General features: G+C 34.6%; 1 protein-coding gene and 1 long non-coding RNA gene across 2 annotated transcripts; one reads left to right on the top strand and one right to left on the bottom strand.

Moving 5' to 3' along the window:
- Positions 1 to 506: 506 nt before the first annotated feature.
- Positions 507 to 2,726, bottom strand: LOC126695693 (uncharacterized). The gene is made up of 2 exons (XR_007646067.1): positions 2,287 to 2,726; positions 507 to 731 (listed from the first exon to the last, which is right to left on the bottom strand). It is a non-coding gene; the product is annotated as an uncharacterized LOC126695693 (long non-coding RNA).
- Positions 2,727 to 10,632: 7,906 nt separating this feature from the next.
- Positions 10,633 to 22,257, top strand: LOC126695692 (plant cysteine oxidase 5). The gene is made up of 6 exons (XM_050392524.1): positions 10,633 to 10,837; positions 11,358 to 11,662; positions 14,582 to 14,727; positions 14,951 to 15,098; positions 21,499 to 21,702; positions 21,840 to 22,257. The coding sequence occupies exons 2-6, from the start codon at positions 11,560 to 11,562 to the stop codon at positions 21,956 to 21,958; spliced, it is 720 nt and encodes a 239-aa protein (XP_050248481.1). The 5' UTR covers positions 10,633 to 10,837; positions 11,358 to 11,559; the 3' UTR covers positions 21,959 to 22,257.
- Positions 22,258 to 26,466: the final 4,209 nt, after the last annotated feature.

Genomic DNA, 26,466 nt, shown 5'->3' with positions numbered 1-26,466 from the left:
TAGTGTGTTAGTGGTGGATGGCCTTTGGTTGTAATTGAATGTTTTCAAAGTGGAACTTGTTACGAGCATTCCCTTATTTATTAAAGCCATAGTTTGCTTTCGAAAAGCTAATTTTCAGTATCAGTGAAACATTGAATGTATTCTTTAATTTTGACACTGAAGTAGTTTCATCGTTAACTTACGAAAAACTTTTACAAGGAATTAGAGTACAAACAAAGAAGAATGTAATAAAATATAGTTATTCTTTTCTTTATATTGGTTTGAGAGTTTAATAAATGTAATTGATTGTGTACCTTTTATTTCTAATTTCTTGTAATGCTTCAAATTGAACAATTTTGATGTTGCCCATACGGTCACAAATTGATGCAATAGTTTGATTCAAGAATAAACAAAACTTTATTGAAATGTGCACTTTGATTACATGGCTATTAGAGCAAGAGCCCTATATATATATATATATATATATTCATGGGCAATGATTTATTTCACTAAAAAAAAAAAAAAAAAAACCTTAAAATTTGCTTTCACAAAATTTGTAAGGTCTACATGTATTCAAAAAAAATATATTTCTACAATACTTCTTCGTAATGGTAGAACTTATACAAGTGTGAGAACATGTGGTCTTCACTAACACAAAACAATCTAAACTTTAGCACTAATCCCTTCAACACCTGCCTTTTCTTGCCCTCAATGATCAAAAGAATATCATACCTATAATCATGCTATTCAACCTGACAAAAGAACAAAGAGTGATTTCAATGATAAACATGTATCAAAATTTCCAATTAATAGCAAGCACAAGTAAAGCCATAAGATCATTATCATTACTTATTATGTAAGTTTGTTGAGGATTTGGCTTAGGAGCTTCCATCTTAAGAACTCAACTAAAGGACCAAAATTAAAAGTGAAATACAAAGCAGATCATATAGTCCGAATGTTCTTGAGATGCATTTAATTTCATTGTAATCAATGTCGTAATATAATAGGTGCATTGCCCAATTTTAATGTGGCAATTAGACAATAACAAATGCATTTTGCATTAAGGAGAAGCAAAGATGAGATATTCACCAATTGAAAAAAGGCATTGAAGCAAAATTAGGCTCCAATAAAGGTTGTCACTGAAAGAATCTAAAAAGAGATCCAAGGTATTTAGTGGCAAATGCAGGTGAAAATATTTTGGCAAAAAATTTTATTTCAAGACAAGCCAATTAAATTCACAGCATGCTCAAACTGTTTAAAGCTTCTGTGATGGAAAAAAATGACAGTGAGCACCAACTGGACAAAAACAAGAAAACAAGGAAAGAAAAAAAAAAATCAAACCATTACACAAGAAATTATTTTTTAGCGAGGACCAAAAAAGAATGGGGAAATCTTTTACAAAAAATCAAGAAAAGAGGGAGAAAACTTCTGTTTCTCTAACAATATTTTCACAAACATCTTCTGTGCATTTCAAAAATCAACATTAAAAGAAAATAAAATAATCAACTACTACCAAACTCAAACCACAATAATGACAAACAAATGGAATAAGAGAGAACTAATACATTGTGACAAACTTCAAACTATGAAATTATCATTAAGCTAAGAAAGCATAGTATGTTTCAATGAAAGAAACTAAGAAAGGGATTATCGTTAGGGCTGTAAATGAAACAAAGGGATAAGCTTTGGCAAAGAAATCAAAGAAAGAAAAAAAAATCCGTAGAGAATAATCAAGAAAAGAAGTTCAAGTTTTCAAAGATATGATACTAACATAAATTCAATTATAATCACAATCTTAGCACCAAAGTAACATGAAAATTCACAAAAAAAGAAGAAGAAAAAAAAAGACTGAATACAAAGAAAACTCTATAAAGCATTTCATCAAACACCTTCAATGCCCACCCAAAAAACAGCAAAATCACATTTGACTTCATCCTCAGCAGTAATTACAACAGTTACACTAGAAGTAGATATATAATTGTAACCATTATTTAACTTCAGCTTCATGTATTTTACTCATACCAACTTTATTTAACTTCAACTTTTATCACACTTAATCATGCGTAGAAATATTATTCCAACAAATAGTTCAAGGTAACCTTAAATAAAAGAAAACGATTCACGGGTGAATGGTGATACCATCCCAAAAACAAAACAAAAAATGCAAAATAAACACAAAAAAACCAAACATACAAAACAGTTAATATCAAAATACTGAAAAAATAAAATATAGTTTTCAAGAGACATTTTTATTTTTCTAAAGATAATAACAGAGAGTGGCGAGTTAGGCAACAATGGTTTTGATACCGAGTTGACAGATCCAGCGAGGGAGATTGTTCGCTAAATTGATGTGGTGGCAGAAACTCGGAGACGGTGGCTGCAAGGAGAGCTCGGCCACGACTGGGCTTAGGAGAACAAGAAAACAGAGAGCGGCACTTCTAGAGAGAAGAAGCCACACCAGCATAAACCACCGTAGGTGGTGGTGGAATGGGATTCGGTGCTTGCAAGTTGCAGCCATGGAAGTTTGGCCATGGCTGTCCCAGATAGGTTTGGTGGAATGAAAGAGAGAGGGAGAGACTGAAATTTTGAAATATTGAGAGGAGAGTGAAGTTAAATGGAGCACACGGATCGCTGACGTGGCTTAAATGATGTGTCGATATCTGAAGCGTTAGATTTAATGAATGGTTGAGATTTGAGCAATTGCACACCGTGCAATACCCTAGGTATTGCACGGGATCTCAATCCTTTTCACATAAACAACTTACCTTCTTACGTTTACCTTTTTATCAGTTCGAGAATAACTTACTTGGATTTTTATTGAAATTTTGTTTTGTTGAAATTAAAGTGCGTTAAAGTATATTCATACTTTAAAAAAAAAAAAACTTATACATAAAAGTCAAAAAGTAACATTAAAGAGTGTGTTTAAAGCAATTGTTAATAAATTATATTATAAAAGTTTTAATATAATTTTTATGATAAATATAAAAGGCTGATAAAAAATTTAATTATTTTATCATTTTTCTATAATATGTTTTTAAAAATAATTCTTAAACCAATATCCTTAGGGCATTAATTAACATTTCTCAAATTGGTGACAATCATTTTAATGAAAGCTGATTCCTTCTCGGCTAGTAAAGGTTTTGAAAGATTCATTAGCTACCCTTCTTCTTCTCTATTTGTTTAGTCTACCGGGTGGTTTATTTATTCTTTGAGGGAATATTGGACATCCAATTGCTCGAGGTTATAGATTGTGACCATTGGGACGAACAATGTAAGATGAATATGTTTTAAGAATTCAATATGTTTATTTGGTATGCAATGGAGCTCACATCATGCTTACATGAGATTCTACTTATATTTCACTTTTATATGTGTGAAAGATTAGCTCTCTAAATCCACCACACGCCGCAGTCCGCACATACTTCCTACAGTGGCGAGTTTGAATTTTACTTCTGGAAGGGCTATCACACGTACGTGGGACAAAATGGGCTTCTGTCCTTTTCAACCAAATTAATTAGCATTTTGTCTTTCTTCCCAAACTAAATAGGGAAATGCCCTTCTTTTAAAACTCGACTTTTTCATGGATATCAAGTTACAAAACGCCACTATAGGTCCTTAAAAACGTCATTATATGTCCTTGAAAACGTCACTATAGGGCTCCAGAAATTTTTTTTTTTTTTTTTTTTTTTAACTCGATTTTGAGAAAGTGGAGTTTCAAAAGAGAGGCATTTCCCTATTTAGTTTGGGAAGAAGGGCAAAAGGCTAATTAATTTGGCTGAAAAGGGCAGAAGCCCATTTTGTCCCACGTACGTGCATACAAAATGATATTTTCATGTTAGAAAACACATAAATGGAAAAAATATTCGTCATATTGTATTTAAATAAATAAGTCATATTATGGGTTTTAGTTAGTTCAACTAATAAAGTCTCTAATGATTATATATGAGATTTGAAGTTCAATCTCAGATCGGACGTCATAGCTAGGTAGAAACTCTTTCCCAAAAAAAAACCATGCTGTCATTTTTTTTTCATATTCCAAATTTCAATTATATTCACATATAATATTTTTGGTAATATGATAAATCTCAGGTACAACTTATGTCCGTTTTTGTTAAATTCATAAAATTATATAATCGTAATTGTATTTAAATCATATAGTAACTATTTGTTAATCTAGAGTTCTATAGTTTAACATAAAATTATATAATTGTAATTGTATTAAATCATATAGTAACTATTTGTACATCTAGAGTTTTGTGGTTTAACTTGTAAACGATATCAAATTATAGAGTTTATTATATAATTAGTACATACTAGAAAATATACATTTTTACGAACAAGAACAATTTACTAATTAGATATAAGCAATTGTGTTTTTAACACTTTTGAAAGGTATAATTTTTTAAAAATATATATAATTGTTGAACCTTAAACAAACAAACATTGATTTTAAAGTAAAATATGAAGTTACTTTAAGATTATTTATTTATATAATCACTTTAAGATTAATATATCATCTGCTTTAGAAAGCACAATCCATGATGTCTCCTGCGCCCAATGCCACCAACAAGGTTCTCTAGAAACAAAAACTGTCTTGATTTCTCAGCATAAAAAAATTAAGGGTCCGGGGTTAACGTGTGCCCTAAGGATACACATTAACAAATCTATTTTTGGAAAAGTTTTATTGGGAATTAAAAAAATTTTGACAACTTTTTCAATTCCCGATAAATCTTTTCCAAAATTAATTTACTATTGTGTGCCCTTAAGGTATATATTAGTAAAATCCAAAAAAGAAAACTGTCTTGATTTTCTCACTCAGTCACAACATAGGCAATGATAATAATGTACATCCCGTCATCCATTCGTGGGGCAGTATTCAAATAAATATTGCATGCAAATCAACTTATAAGCACTCATTAAAAAAAAGTAAAATAAATAAATAAAATGAAAGTTAACGGATGCCCTAACGAGATTGGTTTATGAAATATTTTTGAAGTTTTTTATGAAAAAAATTATTAATTTGTTTGATGACTTCTTATATTTTTTTGGTATCAAACATTTCTTAAAATGGTTAAATAACAATTGTCCTAAAGATACCCTTTAACAAGACATCTAAAGATGGAGATATATACATTAAATGTGGAATCAATTTCAATAACTCGCAAAATTTAAAAAAAGAAAAAGAAAATAAGAATTAAACATGTTGGGTACTTAGTCCATCTACTAGAATGGGTTACAACTTTCAATTTTATTTAGGGGGCATTTGGTTCGCCGTGATGTTATATTACACCGTAATATTATGTTATTGTAATCTTACATTAATGCAATCTCAATAGAATAATACATTGTTTAAGAATGTGATAAGATTAAGATAATGTGATATATTTTGTAATTTTAAATTATGGTAATGTTATAAAAAATAAAATAAACAAAAAATCTTAATGTCACATCAAGGATACATAACAACGAACCAAACTTGTGACCAAGAATGCATATTTGAATTGTTATTGATAGTGAACAAAAAACTAACCTATCTCCAATTCGTCATTCAAGTCATCCAAGGAAGGATCATCCACCCAAAATATTGTACGTCCAGGGTAATAACGAAGGTTTAGTTTATGAGTGCCTTCGAAGAGGTCACCTAAGACCAGAAGGGTCATCCAAGACCAGAAGGGTAATCTAGGACCAGAAGGGTCGTCCAGGACCAAAAGGTTCGTCTAGCTCACGAAGTGACCTGGACGACCACCCAACACTTATAGATTTTTAGCGTGAATTTCTACCTAAAGCTTATAATTTGGATCACAATATACTATTTTGAAGTGGAGGTGAATTCCTTATTCTTCGCCCTAACTTTCCACTAAATTCTTAACTTCTCATAACGGTTATAGAAATTAAGTCTGAACCTTTTAACTTCCACCCACGTTAGGGAAGTTATTACCAAACAAGTAACCACTTCAAAAGTCACTATAAAAAGACTCAGCCATATCAATTCAAGGTAAGTTTTCACCATTCCTATAGTTGGAATTCCTGAATTCAAGAGAAAAAACCAACTTAAGCATTGGAGGGTTCTTGACCGGTTTACTCTGGTCACATTTGATCTTGTGTTTTTTTCTTTTCAGACCTTCCAAGCAACCATAAGCCCATTGAAGCACGGAACATTCAGCCTACTAATTTTCTGTACATCATCATTTATCATTTGTAGAACTCTCTAACTTCTATGTATATGGAAGTTTAATTTTAGGGTTTTTCTTCAAACACACAAATTAACTACTTTTTTTTATAATGAAGAAAGCTTTATTTGTTGAGTTATCCATACCACGTTTGCATTGACCTATCACAGCACAATCGGCAAATAATTATTTAAAATAAAATAATTTTTTTTTTAGGGTCCAAAGGAAATTTGTGAGGAATCTAGGTGTTTGAAATATCAAATTACATGAAATACGGCAATTGAAAAACCCAATTCTTTACATGTGAGTAAAATTTGTGTTTAGTATAATCAAATCTATTTTTTCCTCCTCAAAACTCAAAAGTGACTCTGGATGTGCACTTTAATTTATTTTTCTCTGCCTTCTCGATTCGTCTCTCTCTCTCTCGCTCTCTTTCATTGTCGGTTTTGTTTGTGGTATACCTTAAACTTAATGTAGAATGTTCTGAACAAAAAAAGAAAAAGAAAAAAGAATTTGGATATTTTTTCTTTTTATTTATTTTTTGCCTCCCAACGTGAATCCCAATGTTAAACATCGGGATTCCAACTTTGACATCACTTTTCAACATTTCAACTATTCCACGTATGCAGAAAATCTAGATTTTGAATAGTTAAAACTGTTTGATATTCATGTTTAAATAATAATTTTTAATTTTTTAAAAATATGTATAGGTGTAAAAATATGTGAAAAATGTGTAATATTGTTTAAAAACTGAAAATATATGTTTAAGTTTATACACCAAACAGGCCATAAGATTTCACGCAATTTGGTTCTCTATGTTTGATTTTTTTTTTTTTTTTTTTTACATTTATTATTTGTCCTTAAACTCCAAAATTCATAAATATTTATTATATTAACAATTATTTTTCAATTGTCAAATCTATCATTAACATCAATTTTATATAATAAGATAGTGCAATAAATTGTGAAAATCATCGTGTACATGTAAACTTATTATCCATGGTAACTCCCTCATTTATACAAAAAAGAAATAAAATAAAATATATGGTGGGTTCATGAATAGGCCAAAGTGGATGGTGGTCAATAGAGTAGGATCGCCGTTGGGAAAATCTCTATGTTAAACATCTAGATTCCACTTCGACATTACCTTTTAACATGTCAACTTTTTCTTGTATTTATAAAATTTGGTTCTTAGAGCAATTATATCAGCTTGGGGATAATTGTGCAAAATGGAAAAAGGGGCTAATTTTACACAATTTGAGCAAAACACCGTCCAAATCAGCTTGTACATAATTGTGTATAAATGCACAATTGCTACATTAACCGTGCATATATGCACGGTTACTGTAGCATGTGTATTTATTATTTTATTAATTTCCGTTCGCACCTTTTTTTTTTCTCTCTCTTCTCCGTGCACAACGAACTCTTTCCTCTCCTCATCTTCTTCTTCCTCAAATGCACACAAACACACCCACATCCACACACAAAAACATTCACACAGACAAATCAACACACAAACACACCCACACACAAACAAACCCACACAGACAAACCAACAGAGAGATAGATCGGTTTACCAAAAAAAAAAAAAAAAAAGAGAGAGAGATAGATCGGTGCTTGATGGAATGATCGGTGCTTGTGGGTGAGAGCGGCGATATTGGAGAGGTGTGTTGAAAAGTGTGAGGCTTAATGGAGCGGTAGAAAAAGCCATTGATGGCGAGCGATCTGGGTCGATGGGTCGAGAAGAAGACCCGAGAGGTTGGATCAGTAAGAGGGTTGTGGAGCTTGGTTCGTGGATCGGCCGATGAAGGGTGGATTGGCCGGTGAAGAAGTCCGGTCGGCATCGTTTGTGGATTGGCCGGTTGGGTTAGTAGTTTTTGAGTGGTGAAGAAGTCCGGCCGGCGTGGTTCGTGGATCTGTTGGTTGGGCTTGTAGTTTTTGAGAAAGAATGAAAGGTCCGTGGATCGGCCGGTTGGGTTGGTAGTTTTTGAGTGGTGAAGAAGTCCGACCGGCGTGGTTCGTGGATCGGTCGGTTGGGTTGGTTGTTTTTGAGAAAGAATGAGAGAAGGTAAAAGAGAGAGAGAGAGAGAGAGAGGTGATCTGTTCATAATGGGTATTGAGAGGGGTAGAGAGATGGGTATAGAGAGAAATAAATCAGGAAAAAATGGGCACAGAGAGAGAGAGAGAGAGCGCGTATTGTATGTAAAGACAGTTGAGGAAAATAATAAAAAAATCGAGTCGAAAGAATATTTTATTGAAATATCTTGTAAAATAGATAAACTGATGTGAATGTTTTGTAAAAATGATAATGTAAAATAGAAAAAATAAATTTTAAGTATAAAATAAACGAAATCTTATGCACAAACTGATGTAATTGCTCTTAAAAAGTTAGATTCCATCATACTATTAAGGTCTTTCGCTTTCAAATTTCCTGCATTTATTACTTTTCCTCCTTAAACCCCAAAATCTCAATATATTTTTTTTGCTATTAACATTTATTTGTCCATTGTCAAATCTATCTTTTTTTTTGAAAAGTGTCAATTGTCAAATCTATCACCATCATTAGTTTTATATGATGAGATAATAAGTTGTAAAAAATATTATATACGTGTAAAATTGTTGTCCACCTTAACCACCTCATTTCTTTTATATATATATATATATATATATATATATACAAAAGATAAATTTTAGGAGCAAAAACGAATTTCCAAATATTTTTAAACATTATTTTTAAAAAAAATTTCACACATTATTTTTAGATTTGACGGGTTTGGCCGGGTATAATATTTTTTTTTTGGACCTATAATGAATTAAGATCTCAGTTTTTTTTTGGTGAAAAGTTGACATTTTTATTGTTCATGTACATGAACTCTAGAAGAAATGGTATTTCGTGAATAAGCTGGCCAAAGTGACTGGTGGTCAACAAAGCAAGAGCTCAACTGGGTACATTTGGACTCAACTTTTATTTACTTATTTTTTATTATTATTATTAGGAACATACTCCACTTTAAGTCCTTTAATGTTACTTTTTAACATGTCAACTGTTTGGCATATGCTCAAAATCCGGTTTTTAAAGATTTAATTTTCATACAATATGCTCCATTTTTTTTTTCTATTAAAAAATAATTTTCCATTGTCAAATCTATCCCCAATTGTTTTATATCAATTTTATATAGTAAGATAACTCAAAAATTTGAAAATTTTTGTGTAAGTATAAACTTATTTTATATCAATTTTATATAGTAAGATAACTCAAAATTTTGAAAATTTTTGTGCAAGTATAGACTTATTATCCCCCATAGCCAACTTATATCTAAAAAAAAAGAAAAAGAAAAAGAAAAAGAAAAAAAATGGTAGTTTTGTGAATAAATAGGTTAAAGTGGTGGGTTTCAGTTAGCTCAACTGGTAAAATCTCTGATGGTTGTATAAGAGATTTGAGGTTCAATCTCCGCCTACACCAAAAACTGATTGGTGTCTTGGTCTGATGATAAAGAGCAATTATCAGGAGCGGATGCCATAGGTTGAAACTCTCTAAAAAAAAAAAAGGTTAAAGTGGGCTATAGTTAATAAAATAAGAACTCAATTGGGAGAATCCTGGTGTTAAACATCTGGATTTCACTTTAATATTACTTTTCCTCATGTCAACCATTCCACATATGCACAAAATCCAGTTCTTAAAGAGTTAGATTTCATATAATCTGGTAATTTAATATCCAAATTTTATTCATTTATTATACCCAAAATTGAAATATTTTTTTTTATTAACAATTATTTTTCAATTTTCAAAATCTATGACCAACATCAGTTTATACTTTATAGTACAATAACTCAATAAATTGTGAAAAAATATACACTCATTTCTTAAAAAAAGAAAAGAATCCTATCAAAAAAAAAAAAAAAAAAAGGAAAAAAACTGATTGGTGTCTTGGTCTGATGATAAAGAGCAATTATCAGGAGCGGATGCCATAGGTTGAAACTCTCTAAAAAAAAAAAAAAAAGGTTAAAGTGGGCTATAGTTAATAAAATAAGAACTCAATTGGGAGAATCCTGGTGTTAAACATCTGGATTTCACTTTAATATTACTTTTCCTCATGTCAACCATTCCACATATGCACAAAATCCAGTTCTTAAAGAGTTAGATTTCATATAATCTGGTAATTTAATATCCAAATTTTATTCATTTATTATACCCAAAATTGAAATAATTTTTTTATTAACAATTATTTTTCAATTTTCAAAATCTATGACCAACATCAGTTTATACTTTATAGTACAATAACTCAATAAATTGTGAAAAAATATACACTCATTTCTTAAAAAAAGAAAAGAATCCTATCAAAAAAAAAAAAAAAAAGGAAAAAAAAAAGAAAGAATGGTAATTTGGTGAATAATCATGCCTAAGTAGATAGTGGTCAACAGAACAAGAGCTGCTGGGTGCCTGGGTCCAAATCCAAAAGGCCGAAACGAAAAAAAAAGTAAAACTAAAAAGCAAAAACAAATAAAAAAATGGGTAATGACGTGTGCAAGATCTTCTTTCGGCTCCTTCTTCTCCGATCCTTCACTTTCCATTCGTAGCCCTTCCAACCCAAACCCCACTCATACTTCTTCACACACACACACATATATATATATATCTCTCCCACTCTTCGCTTTTCACTTGCTGGATCTTCCAATGGCTATTTCAGGTTCTGATCCAATCTGGGTTTTCTTCTTCTTTCTTAATTATACTTTCAAATTCTCAAAATTTCGTCCATTTTCGGGTTTTTTGTGAACATATCATTATAACTTGAAATGGGTTTTCCTCTTAGAAAGTTATATTTGATTCTTTACCTTGTTTTGGGTTGTTTTGGGTTGTTGAGATAATAGATGAGAAGTATAGAAATGAACAAAATTTCAACTAGCACAATTAGTTTAGTAGGTTGGTTGGTTGGTTTGTTTGGTTTTTGGTTGGGTTAATTCTTTGGTTTTCATTTGGTTATAATGAAAAATCTGATAACTTTCTTAGTGGGTTCCTATTCTGAGCAACCAACATTAATTAAATTTAGTTAATGAACTTCAAGTTTTTTATATGCTAGAGAACTCTTATTGTTAGATTATTTGTTTTAAGTTTTGGATGGAATTGCATGGTAATTGAATTCTTAGGAGTTTTGATCTTAATGTGAATTTTACTTATTCTGGGTTCGGTTTTAATGTTTGTTTGAATAGGTGCTCTTGAATTAGATTGGCAGAGAAGGATGAATTAAATTGCAATGCAGATCTATTACTGTTTGTATTGTACACCGGATAAGATTTGCATATTCCACAGTTGTATCTTTGGTCACCACCGCAATCGAGAGTAACTTTCTTGCAAAGGCGTTATCAGCTTACTGATAATTTTGTTCAGTTAAGTTGGTACCGTCTTTACAAAATGCCATATTTTATACAGAGACTTTATAATACTTGCCGAGCCTCGTTGTCTCCCAATGGACCAGTCTCAGAGGAAGCTATTGAGAAAGTTCGTGCTATGTTAGGTAAAAGGATCTTTTCATTGCCTTGTATATATTTTCAAGCTTATGTAACCTGCACTTGAATTCTACTGCTCATGTTCTCATTTGCGACGTAATCTTGTTTTTTAGTTGGAATGTTTGAGATATGGATATAGATACCGTTTGAATTAAAATGTTCAGTTTCACCAAGAAATCCTAATTATGATTCACAAAACATTATTCAAAGTAGTTATTTCCGGGACAAATACTTTATTAGCTAGGTGCTTTTAAAGTAAACTCAATGATTGACCAAGAATTGTTCAATTCTAGTATTGGCACACAAACATAGAGGGGCAATTTGGGTCACTCAAACTACTTCGAGGGATCCAACTCAACTAAACTAAGCCTTAAAAATCCCAGTAAAATTGGGTTGGCTATGGATTCTGATGAACTAATTTGGGTCTGCCACGTGTATTTTTTTCTGTCATTCTATCATCTTTTAAAACTTTTGTTTTGGGATAAGCATTGATTTTATCACGGATATCTACCTCATGCATAAGAAAAAACACAAGGTAGCCAAAAGAATTTCCATAAAAAAGTACAAGCAAAAGAAAGCTACTCAGTGAACTATGTAAGAGAACCACTATCATTAATACCAATGAAATTTGACCATTCACGAAATAATATAATGACATAAATTTGGTTTTTGATACTTCTATGTCTTCAAAAGTATAAGAGTTCTGCTCACTCCACAAAAGCCGCAACTGACACAAGGGAGCTAAGTTCCACACGGCAAATTATTTACTGAACCAATTATGCCAACCATTCAGTAGATCAACCACTCTATGTGACATCACCAAATGAACTCCATAAAGCCTAAAAACATAGCTCCACATCACATAAGCGAAACCACAATGAAGTAGCAAATGATCCATTGTCTCTCCACTTTGCCCACACATGCAACACCAATCATCCAAAATGATTCCTCTCATTAAGATTATGGCTCATCAAAATCTCCCCCCATGACACTGTCCACACAAAAGATGCAACCTGCCTCTATGATTTGGCACGCTAAATTCCTCTCCATGAAAAATAAATCTTCTTGGGTTCGTGCAATGCACCATAATAAAATCAAATGTCATATGTCCCTGTTCCACTCAGTTGTCCTATCTAGGCCATTGCTTCTTGGCTTATTGGAATACAATAATCCCAATAGGGAATTGATAGAATTCCATTCCCAATCATTGAACTGTCTGGTGAACTAAACAATCCAATGTTTCTCACCCCCATCGATATTGCTTTCCAAATATGAAGCGACAAATTCATCCGGATTTGCAGCTAACAAGTAAAGTCCTAGTACAATTTCTTCAAAAGTTGATCCCTGCAGTACCGATCATACTAGAAATTGCTCTATCTCCAATCCCTACTTCAAAATGGACATTGTTAGCAAAACAGTCCCACCCTGCTCTATTACCCTTCCATAAACTACAACTGTGTGCGCGACCCACTGGCTTCATTGTGCAACCACCCCATGCACTACTTTAAAGCAATACCCTTCCATAAAGTACAACCTATCTTAAACCTTACTCTCCCTGATTAATATATTCTTATTCATTACCTCTTTCCACATTATTTTTGGCCTTTCCCTCAACTCAAATCAAGCAACTCTTTCTCATTCGGAATTTGGGATCTCATATTGAAAATTCATGGGCTATCCCGCTGATAAATTTCCAACAGGCATAGCCATCAACAAAACTGCACCTTTTTAGAAACTTTTTGGATAGGAATTTTTGCTGATTATTAATGTTTTTAGGTATCTTTATTGTGGGCCTTTCATTTATTTCGTCAGCATTACAAGCCATTTTGAGATGATGTTGAATTTGTTTTTTCAGATCTTGTTAGGAATGTACTCTTCATATCATGTAATTTATATTCTGTTTGAGGGTCAGAATATCAGATATATTTAGGGCTCACTTTTCAAATACAGTTATTACTCATCCAATAAGAGAATATTGCCCATTTTTTACATGTTATTTTATTCAAAACAAAAAATGTGTTTGTTTTTGGATTTATGCATGTCTTTTTTGTGTATTCAGTATAATTAGATTAAGAATTGTCCATTGATTACTCACTTGTAATTGTAATTCTGGGAAGCTGAAATGGTGTCTTTGTCTGGTATTGAGACCTATAAGCCAAAGAGTCCCAGAATGTGGTCATGTCATTTTGTTTGACATGCATCCATTCAATGCATGCCCGCATTAAAAGAAAAGTTATAAATAAGCATTTGTGGTTACAGAGGTGGGGGTTGCAAAAATTTTGATTGTATGTTAAAAACTGCTGAAATTGGAATGGTTGCAATCAAACAATTCTCATTCAAGACTGTTAATGTGTTTTATTACTTATCAAAAAAAATACTTATAGTGTGCGTTTGGCATTGGCTTAAAATGCCAGTTTTTTTTACTATTTAGCTTATTTTTGGTACTATTCATGGGTCCTATTGCATTTTTTGGTATATTCATGGGTCCTATTGCACTATTTCAGTTACTTTTTAGCTTTATCTACTGTACTTTCAGCAAAAAGTTTTTAGTTTGAGCTAAATAAGCTGTTTCCAAATAGACACTTTGTGGTTGAGTTTGCCTGTGTGTGTTTTGCAATGATGCATCTTTTGATTTATTTGGACTAGTGTTTCCAAGGCTTGTGAATGTCTGTTATCAGCTCAAGTTGTTCCACATCTCTTTAAAGTTTTTTTTGAAGTGCTGTAGCAATTTATAAATGAGCAGAGTTTCTACTTCTTTGCTTTATTTTGTATACCCATTGAAATCCTAAATTACATCTTCTATGAAGTTCCTGATTTTTACTCTCTTTCCATTTTGTTTATGCTTATTTAATTTCCAGTTTCTCATAATGCTGTCACCCCCTTCCATAATAGCTTTGCGCTTTTTAACGTAGACAATTTTATTTCAGACAAAATCAAGCCTTCTGATGTAGGTCTCGAACAGGAAGCCCAATTGGTACGCAGTTGGTCAGGTCCTGCCGGTGAACGTAATGGGGGCCATCAGTCACTGCCTACAATCAAATACTTGCATTTACATGAGTGTGAAAGCTTCTCTGTAAGCACAAGGCTAAAATTCATCAGTTTTTAATTGCAAATCTGTTTTGAAGTATTCAGACTTGGAAGTTACACTTTTAGGAATTCTATTGATTGAACACACCATATATTTTCCATAAAAGTTGCACTTAGAATTTAAAAGGTTGAAAAACTTAATTAATAATATAATTTAAAAAGTGAAAACTAAATTACTAATAGTTACTTGTATTTAAAATTTTGTGCAGATAGGAATTTTCTGCATGCCGCCTACCTCTATCATACCTCTTCATAATCATCCTGGAATGACTGTTTGGAGCAAGCTTGTTTATGGTACATTATATGTTAACTCATATGATTGGCTTGATATACCTGGGGCTGCTGATGCCTCACAAGGTGTGTTTTCTATAGCATGTCACAAGTCCTACTTGGGATGTTCAGCTCTGCATTTTAACCTCATAATTGTTGCTTTTCCGATAATTTTATATAGTCCCATCCTGCTAGTTGGTCATGACAAGCAGTCATTTTGCTTATTTTATTTGGATCTTAATAACATTGCATTTCTCCTTTCTTTCTTTTGAAAGGCATAATAAGAGTTACATTGTGACTAGCATTTTTTTTATTAAAGAGAGAAGAAATATGCAATTTGGGAAATTCACTGATAGCACAAGGGCAATATGGAGACTTAAATACTTTTTGGGGGCAAAAATTGCTGATTTTATTGTGGGTTGAAAAAGAGAGAGGATAAAATAGAGAGATTTCATTAGTGAACTAAGGGTAATATAGGAATGTTGTTGTAAGAACCAAGTGCAAGACTTCTGGACCTTAGGTCACTTGGGCTCACAATTTATTTGTAGTGGGCTTAAGTATTTCCTACAATGGGTCGTTCTCGGCAGAGAGACTCAAGTGACACCCAGTTAGCACCCTCTCCTTGACTGTTTTCTCTCAATTTTTCTGAACCCCTTCTTCTCCCAACTTTCTTCTATTTATAGCCAAGGTTAATGGGAAGATCATGATTACAGTCACCGTTAGTGCTATTGAAGGTCCAGTATTATCTGGTTAAAGTGGTTGTTCAGGTGAAAGGGCGGTGCAACATTTATGATCTTGGAACTTGGTTCCATTTTCACCGATTATGTTCGGCAACTCATGTTCCCGTGCATATCATGACCTTCCCGGATATGACTCATGCGCTCTACCGGGAAAGATTAACCGGTCAACTCTGGAAACTTAATACCCAAAACTTGTTTTTACTCTGAGGCAGTTTCAAGAAGAGCATAAGGTAACTGGAACTTTCTGCTGGGCCTGCGCCCAAGGCCGGTATGGGCTTGGGCCCGGGGCCTAGATGGGTCTGGGCCCAAGGCCAGTATGGGCTTTGGAAGCTCGGTGCCATACAATAGCCCCCCCTTGATTCATACTCGGTCGCCGAGGAGGATCAAGGAGCTGCCTGGGCCTTTTGACCTCGGGAATCTTCTAGCCTGGGACTTCTGGCTGTCACTTCTCATTAATATTCATCTCAAAAGACGCGTCGTTTCGCGGCGCCAGGCGCAGTCGTCATTATTGCCTGACGGTTCGTGAACCGAAGCGGCGCGCAAATCGGTTACGCCTGGCGTTCGTTGGGTCACTCGTAGGCTGTGCCCATTTATTGCTTGATTAAGCGTTTCTTCTTCCCCCATTTCTTTTGGCTCTATAAATAGTCCTTCTCCAAACACCATTCCATTTTTCCTTCGCCTCTGATCTTTAGTGCCTACTCTCTGCCGACCACATTTCTGTGTGCTTGCTTGCTCAGCGTTCTTTTCCTCCTTAGAATCCAAAGTAAGTCTTTCTTCCCCTTCCTGTTCCTTCAGCTTTGTTTCTTTGAGTTCATACTTGTAGTTTTAGGCTTTATAGATGGGTTATTCTTACCTTCTAGATACCCCGGCTGCATGTTACGAACCTGCTGCCGAACTCTTGAATCAGCTCGGCGAAGCTGTGTATAGAACCTTTCCGCAACCCATTGAACCATCTCAGTGCGGTAGAGCCGAGACTAGAGGGGAATACTTTACACATCAATGCATCGTTGTGCGCATGCAAAGACATCATGTGGATGTAATGACTGACATGCTCCACGGGGTCTGTCCTCCCCTCATAGGAATTGAATGGTGGACGCGTGAATCTGCTCGGCATGGGCGCCCGTTCAATCTCATCAGAGAATGGAGACCAGGCTGCCATCCGCAAGGCCCTGCTCATGGCGTCCATCGCGGCGTTGTGGTGCCGCCGCTCCTCTGGCGACTCTGACCCTTGGTTATCATATCCATGCGACCGGGAACGGTCCCGTCTACGACGCGTCTCCCGGGAGTGTCGATGTGACTCTTGAGAACGTGATCGGTCTCGGTGTTGTTGTGTAACAGATTGGCTGGAACCTTCCTCGCCACGGTTTCTCCTGGGCTGGGGGTTATGGTTCCTTTCGTGGCGCCGACCCCTTGCTTCCAGCTCCAAGTCCATTACCAATCTGCGTAACCGCTCCAGCTCCCGGTCTCTATCATCATGTTGCCGATGTGCTGAGACGCTTGAAATCGTCCGGTGTGTCTGGGCCGATCCTTCTCCCAATCCGGACCTTTCCTCTCCTCTTGGATGCTCCCTATCCTCTAGCCGTTTCTGCCTTCGCTCCTTCCACGTCGATCCCCGAGAAGATCCTGCGGAATTGCTCGGAACGTGCCCTCCTGAACGCTCCTCAGACATCTCCCTTGCTTGAGTCTCACTCAAACCACAGCTTCGTAGGAGAGCCCCACGGTGGGCGCCAATTGTAAGAACCAAGTGCAAGACTTCTGGACCTTAGGTCACTTGGGCTCACAATTTATTTGTAGTGGGCTTATGTATTTCCTACAATGGGTCGTTCTCGGCAGAGAGACTCAAGTGACACCCAGTTAGCACCCTCTCCTTGACTGTTTTCTCTCAATTTTTCTGAACCCCTTCTTCTCCCAACTTTCTTCTATTTATAGCCAAGGTTAATGGGAAGATCATGATTACAGTCACCGTTAGTGCTATTGAAGGTCCAGTATTATCTGGTTAAAGTGGTTGTTCAGGTGAAAGGGCGGTGCAGCATTTATGATCTTGGAACTTGGTTCCATTTTCACCGATTATGTTCGGCAACTCATGTTCCCGTGCATATCATGACCTTCCCGGATATGACTCATGCGCTCTACCGGGAAAGATTAACCGGTCAACTCTGGGAACTTAATACCCAAAACTTGTTTTTACTCTGAGGCAGTTTCAAGAAGGGCATAAGGTAACTGGAACTTTCTGCTGGGCCTGCGCCCAAGGCCGGTATGGGCTTGGGCCCGGGGCCTAGATGGGTCTGGGCCCAAGGCCAGTATGGGCTTTGGAAGCTCGGTGCCATACAGTTGTACTTACCAATGAGTTGTAGGTCAAACTTGCACCTCCTCCCCATATAATTTCTATGTGGAGGGTGAGGCCATGTTTTCAAACCATTAGGTGAAAGTGATACTTACCACTAAAAAAGGAAAAGGAATGTTATACTTAACCAAGGACAAGTTAGTCAACGAAAAAAAAAGAAAGGGTCTAGTGTTAGGTCAAATATTGATTTTAGATTTGACTTTCATTTCTTCAATACTTTTATTTATTATTATTATTTTTTTTTTGGGGGGGGGGGGGGGTGGGTTGTCATTTCTTGGAATCTCGAGGGAGGCTGATTGAATTTACCATTTTTTCCCCATGGAAAACCACAATTTGGAATGGCAAGTAGGGATACATCACAAGCTATGAACTTTGCTTTTTTCCACAGCTTTGTACAATATTTGCTAATTAGAACAATTTTAGGAAACAGATACTTGTTTTATGTATATGATGTGGATTTTATTAATCATTTGGAGCTTGGGAGTCTTTTCTTAAACAGCTTATTGCTTTTTACTCTATAATGGAGCATTAAGAGGCCATGATTAGCTGAAGTGTAATTTGCTTAATGAAGTTAGAAAAGAAGAAATTGGTCCTTCTTTTGGTTATATCTTCCACAAACCTTCTTCATTACTCCATGAGATAGTAGATAAGGGAGACAAGATTGAAGTGGCTAAGTTTTGACAATGAAGGAAATGACACATTTTATCCAGGATAGTGTTGAATATGTAGTTAAAGAATTCTGTATGTTAGGGCTCCATGTGTATTGGACATCAACTTACGAGGATCTCTGTTATTCTTGAGACACCATTTTTCAACATTAGAAAGGTCAGTATGGAGGGACCCCAAGATATCAATGGCTAGGGTTGCGATCGAGCTAAGTGGAATGAAGTATTAATAGTTAAAGATTAGGTACTTTAATTATTTATTTTACTTAGTTCAAGCTGAGAACTTGCCATTAAGGCAGTCCACCTTTTCAGGTTTGTTTCATTGAAAATTTCATGTAAATTCTGCTTAGTCCATTAGAGGTGAATTCCCTTTGATTACCTGGCAACTATTTCTTGTGGGTGGGATCAGTTACTTGTAGGTTTTACTTGGCAGAGGCAAATCCAAAGGGCTATTTCGAAAGGTTCCCTATGTTATCAAAAATTAAAAATTCATGTAAGCATGCCAATGAGCTGAGCTTAAATGACACCTCTTCCCTTGTAAGGGGAGGGTGGATGGTGAGTTTGTGTGTTCAAAACCTTCCGGGTGTGTATGTAACTTGAAATATAAAAAAAAAAAAAAAAAATTGTATGCTCAAGCTTATTCATAAGCATGTGTGATTAACTCCATTCTTCTAATCCATGAGGAAACATCAAGGCTGAAACTTTTGAACTATAACCAAATAAGTCCCCAGTCTTTGTCACCTAATTTTTAGTGAAGCTGTTCTTAGCAATTTTGATAAAATAGAATAGATTCTCAATTTACGAATGTAAAATTGTGTGCTTACAAATTGAATAATTGATTTCTGTACCTATATGTAGAAAAATAAAATATAGATAGATAGTTTTGCTGCAAAACTAGATTATTAAACTATAACCAAAAAAATTGGATATTTTTGCAACCAAGCTCACAAACTTAGTCAAACCCATTTCAAGTTTCTACTGAGTTGTATATATGTCAAGTCCTTTGTACACAGCATTCTTGTGAGCTTAAGCTTGCCATGATTGTTTGATAAACAAACTTAAAGAAGCCTGTTTCCCTCCCTTCCTTAGGTGAGTCTGAGTTTTCATGAATAGATTGGTTTTTTCTAGTCCTACCAATTGTGGAAAGAATGATTTTACCATGTTTATAAGGGTCTTCCAGTGGGTGAGAGATGGCAAGATTCTGTAATAAATGGCTTCAAAGAGAAATGTGCAATGCCAATGGATGGATCCTTTCCTGAGCAGATTTTAATGCTCTGTTTGGCTGCACTGGGGGAAAGGAAATGGAAAGGAAAACAGCAACAGAGGGAGGGGGGAGGGAAGGAGAAGGGGATTGCCTCTTTGTTTGTGTGTTTGGATATAGAGAAGAAAGGAGAGAAGAATGTGCTTTTTACTGGTTTGGTTTGTTGAAAGAACAAAATAAAAAGCATATCTTATATCTTAATCTGACTTATATGCCTTTATGTAAGAAATTTTTTTGGAATGAAGTACAAGGGTACAAGGGGAATGGAGGTATTTCTAAAGCGCAAGATACTTTGTTCCCCTCCTTTTCCGCCCAATTTGCGTGGACAAAAAAATGTGGGCCTAGATGAAAATTGCATCCACCCACATTATCTCTCTTCCTCTTTCCCACCTAAAACCAAATGCGGGAATGTATTCGCTTTTTTCCCCCCCTCATTTTTACTTCCCTCCTATACCCATGGAACTGAATGATGTTTATTTACAGCTCCAGTGTCTTAGATCTCCACCCACCCCCCCCCCCCCCCCCCCCTCTTTTTTTTGGTATGACAGTGCTTTTCCAAACCTGCCTTGTGATACAGATGATTTCTACTACAGCTGTCCATTAGAAGTTGAGGCTTTTTTTTTCTTCCTTGAAACAAACTAGTCAACATGCAGTAACTTAAACATGTGATCCTGGTTGAAATAGATTCTTGCATTTTTCATTCAGATACCATCTACCAATTTCCAGATTATTCCTTTTGTTCTTCAGGCCTTGAATCACCTTCGAAGAATCTGCTTTGACATTAATTTTACTGAAACTTAGCAGTTATGCCAAAGTTTAATCATATTGCAACCCAATATATATATATATATATATATATTTTTTTTTTTTCCCCTATATGCAACCTGAGGAGTTGCTCTACCTCATGGTGGAGTTGTAACTTCACTTTGGCACATCCTATACTGCATTGCCTTTTCTTTATCATAAACAGTTGACCTTGCAATGGTAATCGACTGTATTAGATCAGCCTGCTTGATTGTGTGTAAAATGGGGGTTGACTTTATTAAGCAAATTGGATGTGTGAATCATACTCAGTAAGAATACAATGAGATCAGCCATGCTTGATCATATGCAAATTGGAAAGCCAGTAATTTGTCTCGATGCTTGATAGCCTGCATGGCCCTGGTACAGTAAAAGAAAAAAGAAGAATAGATTATGCTTTTAGCATATTTGGTCATATTTTTATGTGTGTGAAAAGTGAACACATGGTCAATATCTCAAATGATTCCACAATATGAGGGTTTTTTTTTTTTTTTTTTTTAATGGATTTGATGTTAGCATGTTTGTTATTGGAAAGGATAACTGCATTTTTCTATCGATATATTTAATCTCTCTCTACTTCCCAACTTTCCCTTTTTCTTCTCTTCTGTTCTCTAGCTGGGGCCTTTAATATTCAGTTTTGAGTTTATATTACTAGTTGTAATTGGTGGTTTTTCAGCAAGACCTGCAAAACTGGTTAAAGATCTTGAGATGACAGCACCCTCTCCAACGACAATTCTTTATCCCACAACTGGAGGCAATATCCACTATTTCAGAGCTGTAACTCCCTGTGCTATCTTTGACATCCTGTCTCCACCTTACTCTTCAGAACATGGACGACACTGCACTTATTTCCGAAAGTCTCCAAGGAGGGATCTACCTGGTATGAAATTTATGTGAATGATCAAATTATTGTCGTCTATTGCTTATTTTATTTCATTAAATCTCCAAAATTTGGAATTGCTAAATGGTATGTTATACCTCAACTCTAATATATTGTTTTTTTTTATTGGAGTCCAGGTGATTTTGAGTTGGATGGAGTTAAGGTATCTGAAGTGACTTGGTTAGAAGAATTTCAACCTCCTGACAACTTTGTGATTCGGAGAGGGGAGTACAAGGGTCCTGTTATTAGAACGTAATATTTCTTATTTGGTGTATCATGCAATTTCATTATCGATCTTGACTTTTATATTAAGAAACATTGAGGGAAATCCTGGTATATTAGTTGTCAATAGCCATGGCAGTAAGTCAGGTTCTGGCTAAATGTTAGGCATTTGGTTTGTACATATTAATACACCAATGTAGTCTTCATTTTACTGACCTCACTTTTAACTAGTGGATTAATAGTTTCTGGAAGATGAAACAACTTGTGTCCTCTGACATTCTTCATAGAATTTGTTTGGTCAATGACAATAAGCTGATGAATCCTTTTGTTGTCCTTAGCTGGGCTGCCATGAGCTTAATTTCTACCTCACCTCTCCTTTTTGTTTGTTTTATTTCTTTCATTTTTTTTTTTTCACTTCATTTATTTGAATTTGTTATTATTGGTCAGCAGTAGCGCCATGTTTTTTATACTAAAAATCAGTAAGTTGATTGATGAGACGCACAATCATTGGTAATTCTATCTGTGATTGACGCGAGCTGAAGTTGAAGACCCACTCCATGCTTTGTGGACTTACACTGAGCTTGATACTGTCTGGGCAGACCACTCGGTGTGGGATTTCTGAAATTCCATCGGATTTGTGGACTTTAAAGACCTGGTTTCATGGATAATAACAGAGGGTAAGCAGCTGGATCTCTTTGCAATCACGGCGTGGTCAGTTTGGAATCAAAGGAACCGGGACCAGGTACAAGCTTCAAGCTTCTTCTATTGATCTTCAACAGGTAGCCGCTGCTGCAAGAACCAGTTTGGACGATTTCCACAGGTCAAGACGGGCTGGAGTCTCAGAGGCGACGGGATGTTCAAACATCTCAAAACCACTGGCTTCCTCCTCCAATGGATGTGGTGAAAATAAATTTCGATGGACCGACGTGTTCAAAGAAGAAAAAAGCTGGTATAGGTGTGGTGGTTCTAGATGTAAATGGCATGGTTCTAGCCTCATGCGCAAAGATAAAACACCAACCTTACAAGGCAGTGGAGAATGAATCTTTGGCAGCAGCTCCGGCCCTATCCTTTGCAATAGACCTTGGTTTTCGACACATTATTCTGGAGGGAGATTCATTGGAAGTAATACATGCTTTGCGAGAGAATACACAGTCCTTAACACCTTCGGGTTTACTGCTTGAGGATGTCAGAAGGTTTTCTCAAAATTTTGATATATTGCTATATTCTCATACAAAAAGAGATGGCAATGCTATAGCTTGTAGTCTGGCTAAATATGCTTTAAGCATACCAGATTTTTCAGCGTAGATGGAGGATGTTTCACCACACATTCATTTTAGTGTACAACTTAGCTTGCTTGCATTAATAAAGTTCAGTTTTTTCCCCCTTCAAAAAAAAAAAAAATAAATAAAAATCAGTAAGTATTCATGTGAAAGAACAAGAGCTTTAAGCCCAACATTGGTGAACATATACGTGCTCACTGCTCAACTTTAGCTTATCAGGGTTTGTGGACTGGTAGCTTCTCTACGAGCATGGAGTATTCACATCCGGCTGGGCAAAAGAAAACCACAAAAAAAAAAAAAAAAATTGTACATATTCTATGCTGATGGTCTTTGCAATTTGCACATAACTTATCTTTACCTTTACTCCAAAACAAAAATAAAAACACTGTTCTGACAAAGGTACCAAACGCAAACAAAAGAGAGATGGAATAATAATATTGATCAATCTCCTACTAAGGATCCAAAAGAGTGTCTCCTCAGTCACGTTACAATTTATGTCTCCTCAGTCACGTTATAATTAAATAGATAAAATAAGAAATCCGAAACATTCACAGGTGAAATGGAATGAAAGAAAGTTGTATTTCACTAAACAGCTGAATAAACAAACACAAAAAAAAAAAAAAGGTTCTTGTTTACATTCCCCACCATATCCTTTTGATTGAAAAAATTTTCTCACCTTTGCAAAATTTCTATTAACAAACAGAATAGAATGCCGCTTAATTAGTCAAAATGGCAAACTATAATCTGGAGTCTCATCATTGCAATTATAATGACAACTTACAAAACACATTGCTTCAACAAAGAAAATGCCAAGAGCATTTAAAAAAATTATGCGCATGATTACATTCAAGTACATAAATTTTGGGAAGTTTAAGGATGACTAAATGATTTCAAGCCAACATCTTAAGTTTTAATTCCTTGAACTGAACAGTCCTAATATTTCAAAGACTAACGGTAATTTCTGTAAGGTATGTTAGTAACCTAGTACATGAAAAATTAGTTCCCATAAACATTTGACAAGTAGATTTGATGAAAATCTATTGAGGAAAGCATTGGTCATTTTATTTAGTAATAGAAATTTGGACTTGTTTGAAATTTATGTCTTTAATATTCTTACATGATTGGAGCCACTTGTAGTTGCACTGAAATTTTTGTTAAGTGCCGCATATAATGAGTATAATGAGTTTTATAGGACTACTTTCCTTACAAACAACCCATTAATTATGAAGAATATATACAATAATGAAAAATTCTTCAAAATGAGACATTATATTTACTTACTAAGTTGAGATAGAAGGATAATTTTTCAATATAGACATCATTATAAATTTCATTACATGCTACACTAGCTACTTTTTTTTTTTATATATTATATTATTAATACAGACTACACAACTTACTAACATATAAGTATATAACCACATCTATAAAGTAAGAGGTTTATGCTAAAAAATGCCTCCTCCACCTGATGGACCACCATATGAGATGGCTTACTCAAAGTCCCTTTCAAATGAGCAAAAAACCCTTAGTGCATCTTGTAAGTGAAAGTATAATTTTTTATGTAGTTATCTTTGTCATTGTATAGACTTTGAATAAATTACTTTACCAAAATATTACTAACCATATTATTATATTTTACCTAATAGCTACTACGGCTAACAAACAAAAAAGATGTCGCATTCCGGTAATCATCCTTCCAGGGGGCCAAGGAGTTGTGGTAAAAAATGCTAGTTTGCTTATAGGATGGGTGAGTGTCATCATTTGTAAACATACTAACCTTAGTTATGATTCTTGGTCTAAAGCCCCAAAAGAACATCGACAAATGTTAAAGAATCATTTGGTGGTAAGTTGTATTGTTTGAGGCTATGGTATTTTCTACCGTGTATGTAAAAATGATTGATCATTGTTTTTTTTTTTTTGTTTTTTAGCTTGATTTCACATTGGACCCAAATCACTTTGAGGATAACCAGTGTATGAAGAAGTCATTGGCAAGTTCCTATGGTAATGTTCGTAGTACTTATTATAAGAAATACTTAAAATTTAGTAAGGAGAAAGTGAGAGCCAATGCTTTAGAGTATTTGAAACAGGACAAATGGGAAAGTTTATGTGATTTATAGAAAACAAAGGGCTGGGAGGTAAATCTTCTTAAAACTAAAATGTTAATAATTTTGAACACAAATACATTTTGATAAGTTCTTTATTATGATTGTTAATTCTTTAAATTTTAATTGCTATTTTTTTTTGTTACGAATATTTGTTAGGGTAAGTCATTACGGAATACGGGAACAGAAGAAAGAACAAAACTAGTAACATAGCTTGTTTGAGGGCTAGATTTGGTGGCTAGTCTAAGGTGATTTTTTCAGGTAATATTCACAAATAATTTTTGCATATAGTCACATATTGGTTAAAAGTTGTGGTAGAGCTTAAGTTATATTATACTGTTCAGGTAGTGTTTGGTTGTATATTTATTGAAATTTGGACTTATTTCTTTTGAACTTATCAAAACTTAATTTGCATCAAGACTCATTCTCCAAAGGAAATAAGTTCAGATTTCAAAAAATATACCACCAATCACTACCAATAGTATAATATAACTTAAGCTCTACCACAACTTTTAACCAACATGTGACTATATGCAACAAATAAATTATTTGTGTTACCTAAAAAATCACCTTAGACTAGCCACCAAATCTAGCCATCACACAAGCTATGTTAACAGTTTTGTTCTTTCTTCTGTTCCCCATATTTCGTAATGACTTACCCTAACAAATATTAGTAAAAAAAAAAAAAAAAAAATTAAAATTTAGAGAATTAACAATCATAACAAAGAACAAATAAAAATATTTTTGTGTTCAAAATTATTAACATTTTAGTTTTAAGAAGATTTACCTCCCAACACTTTGTTTTATTTAAATCACATAAACTTTCCTATTTGTCTTGTCAAATCCTCTGGAGCATTGGCTCTCACTTTCTCCTTACTGTATTTCAAGTATTTCTTTATATTAAGTACTACGAACATTACCATAGGTACTTGCCAATGACTTCTCCATACACGGGTTATCCTCAATTGATTTGGGTCCAACGTAAAACCAAGCTAAAAAAAAAAAAAAATAATGATCAATCATTTTTACATACAATGTAGAAAATACCATAGCCTCAAACAATACAACTTACCACCAAATGATTCTTTAACATTTGTTAGTGTTCTTTTGGGTCTATAGACCAAGAATCATAACTAAGGTTAGCATGCTTACGAATGATG

Source organism: Quercus robur, chromosome 8, assembly GCF_932294415.1.
Source record: "Quercus robur chromosome 8, dhQueRobu3.1, whole genome shotgun sequence".
NCBI classification, from domain to species: Eukaryota; Viridiplantae; Streptophyta; class Magnoliopsida; order Fagales; family Fagaceae; genus Quercus; species Quercus robur.
Note: the sequence above shows the minus strand (reverse complement) of the source record. Positions and strands in the feature narration are given on the sequence as shown.

Bases quoted from the DNA above. Each gene is read 5' to 3' on its own strand.
- LOC126695692 (XM_050392524.1), top strand. From the start codon at position 11,560: ATGCCATATTTTATACAGAGACTTTATAATACTTGCCGAGCCTCGTTG. The intron at 14,728-14,950 runs GTAAGCACAAGG...AATTTTGTGCAG, and splicing joins ATGAGTGTGAAAGCTTCTCT to ATAGGAATTTTCTGCATGCC. The intron at 15,099-21,498 runs GTGTGTTTTCTA...GTGGTTTTTCAG, and splicing joins GGCTGCTGATGCCTCACAAG to CAAGACCTGCAAAACTGGTT.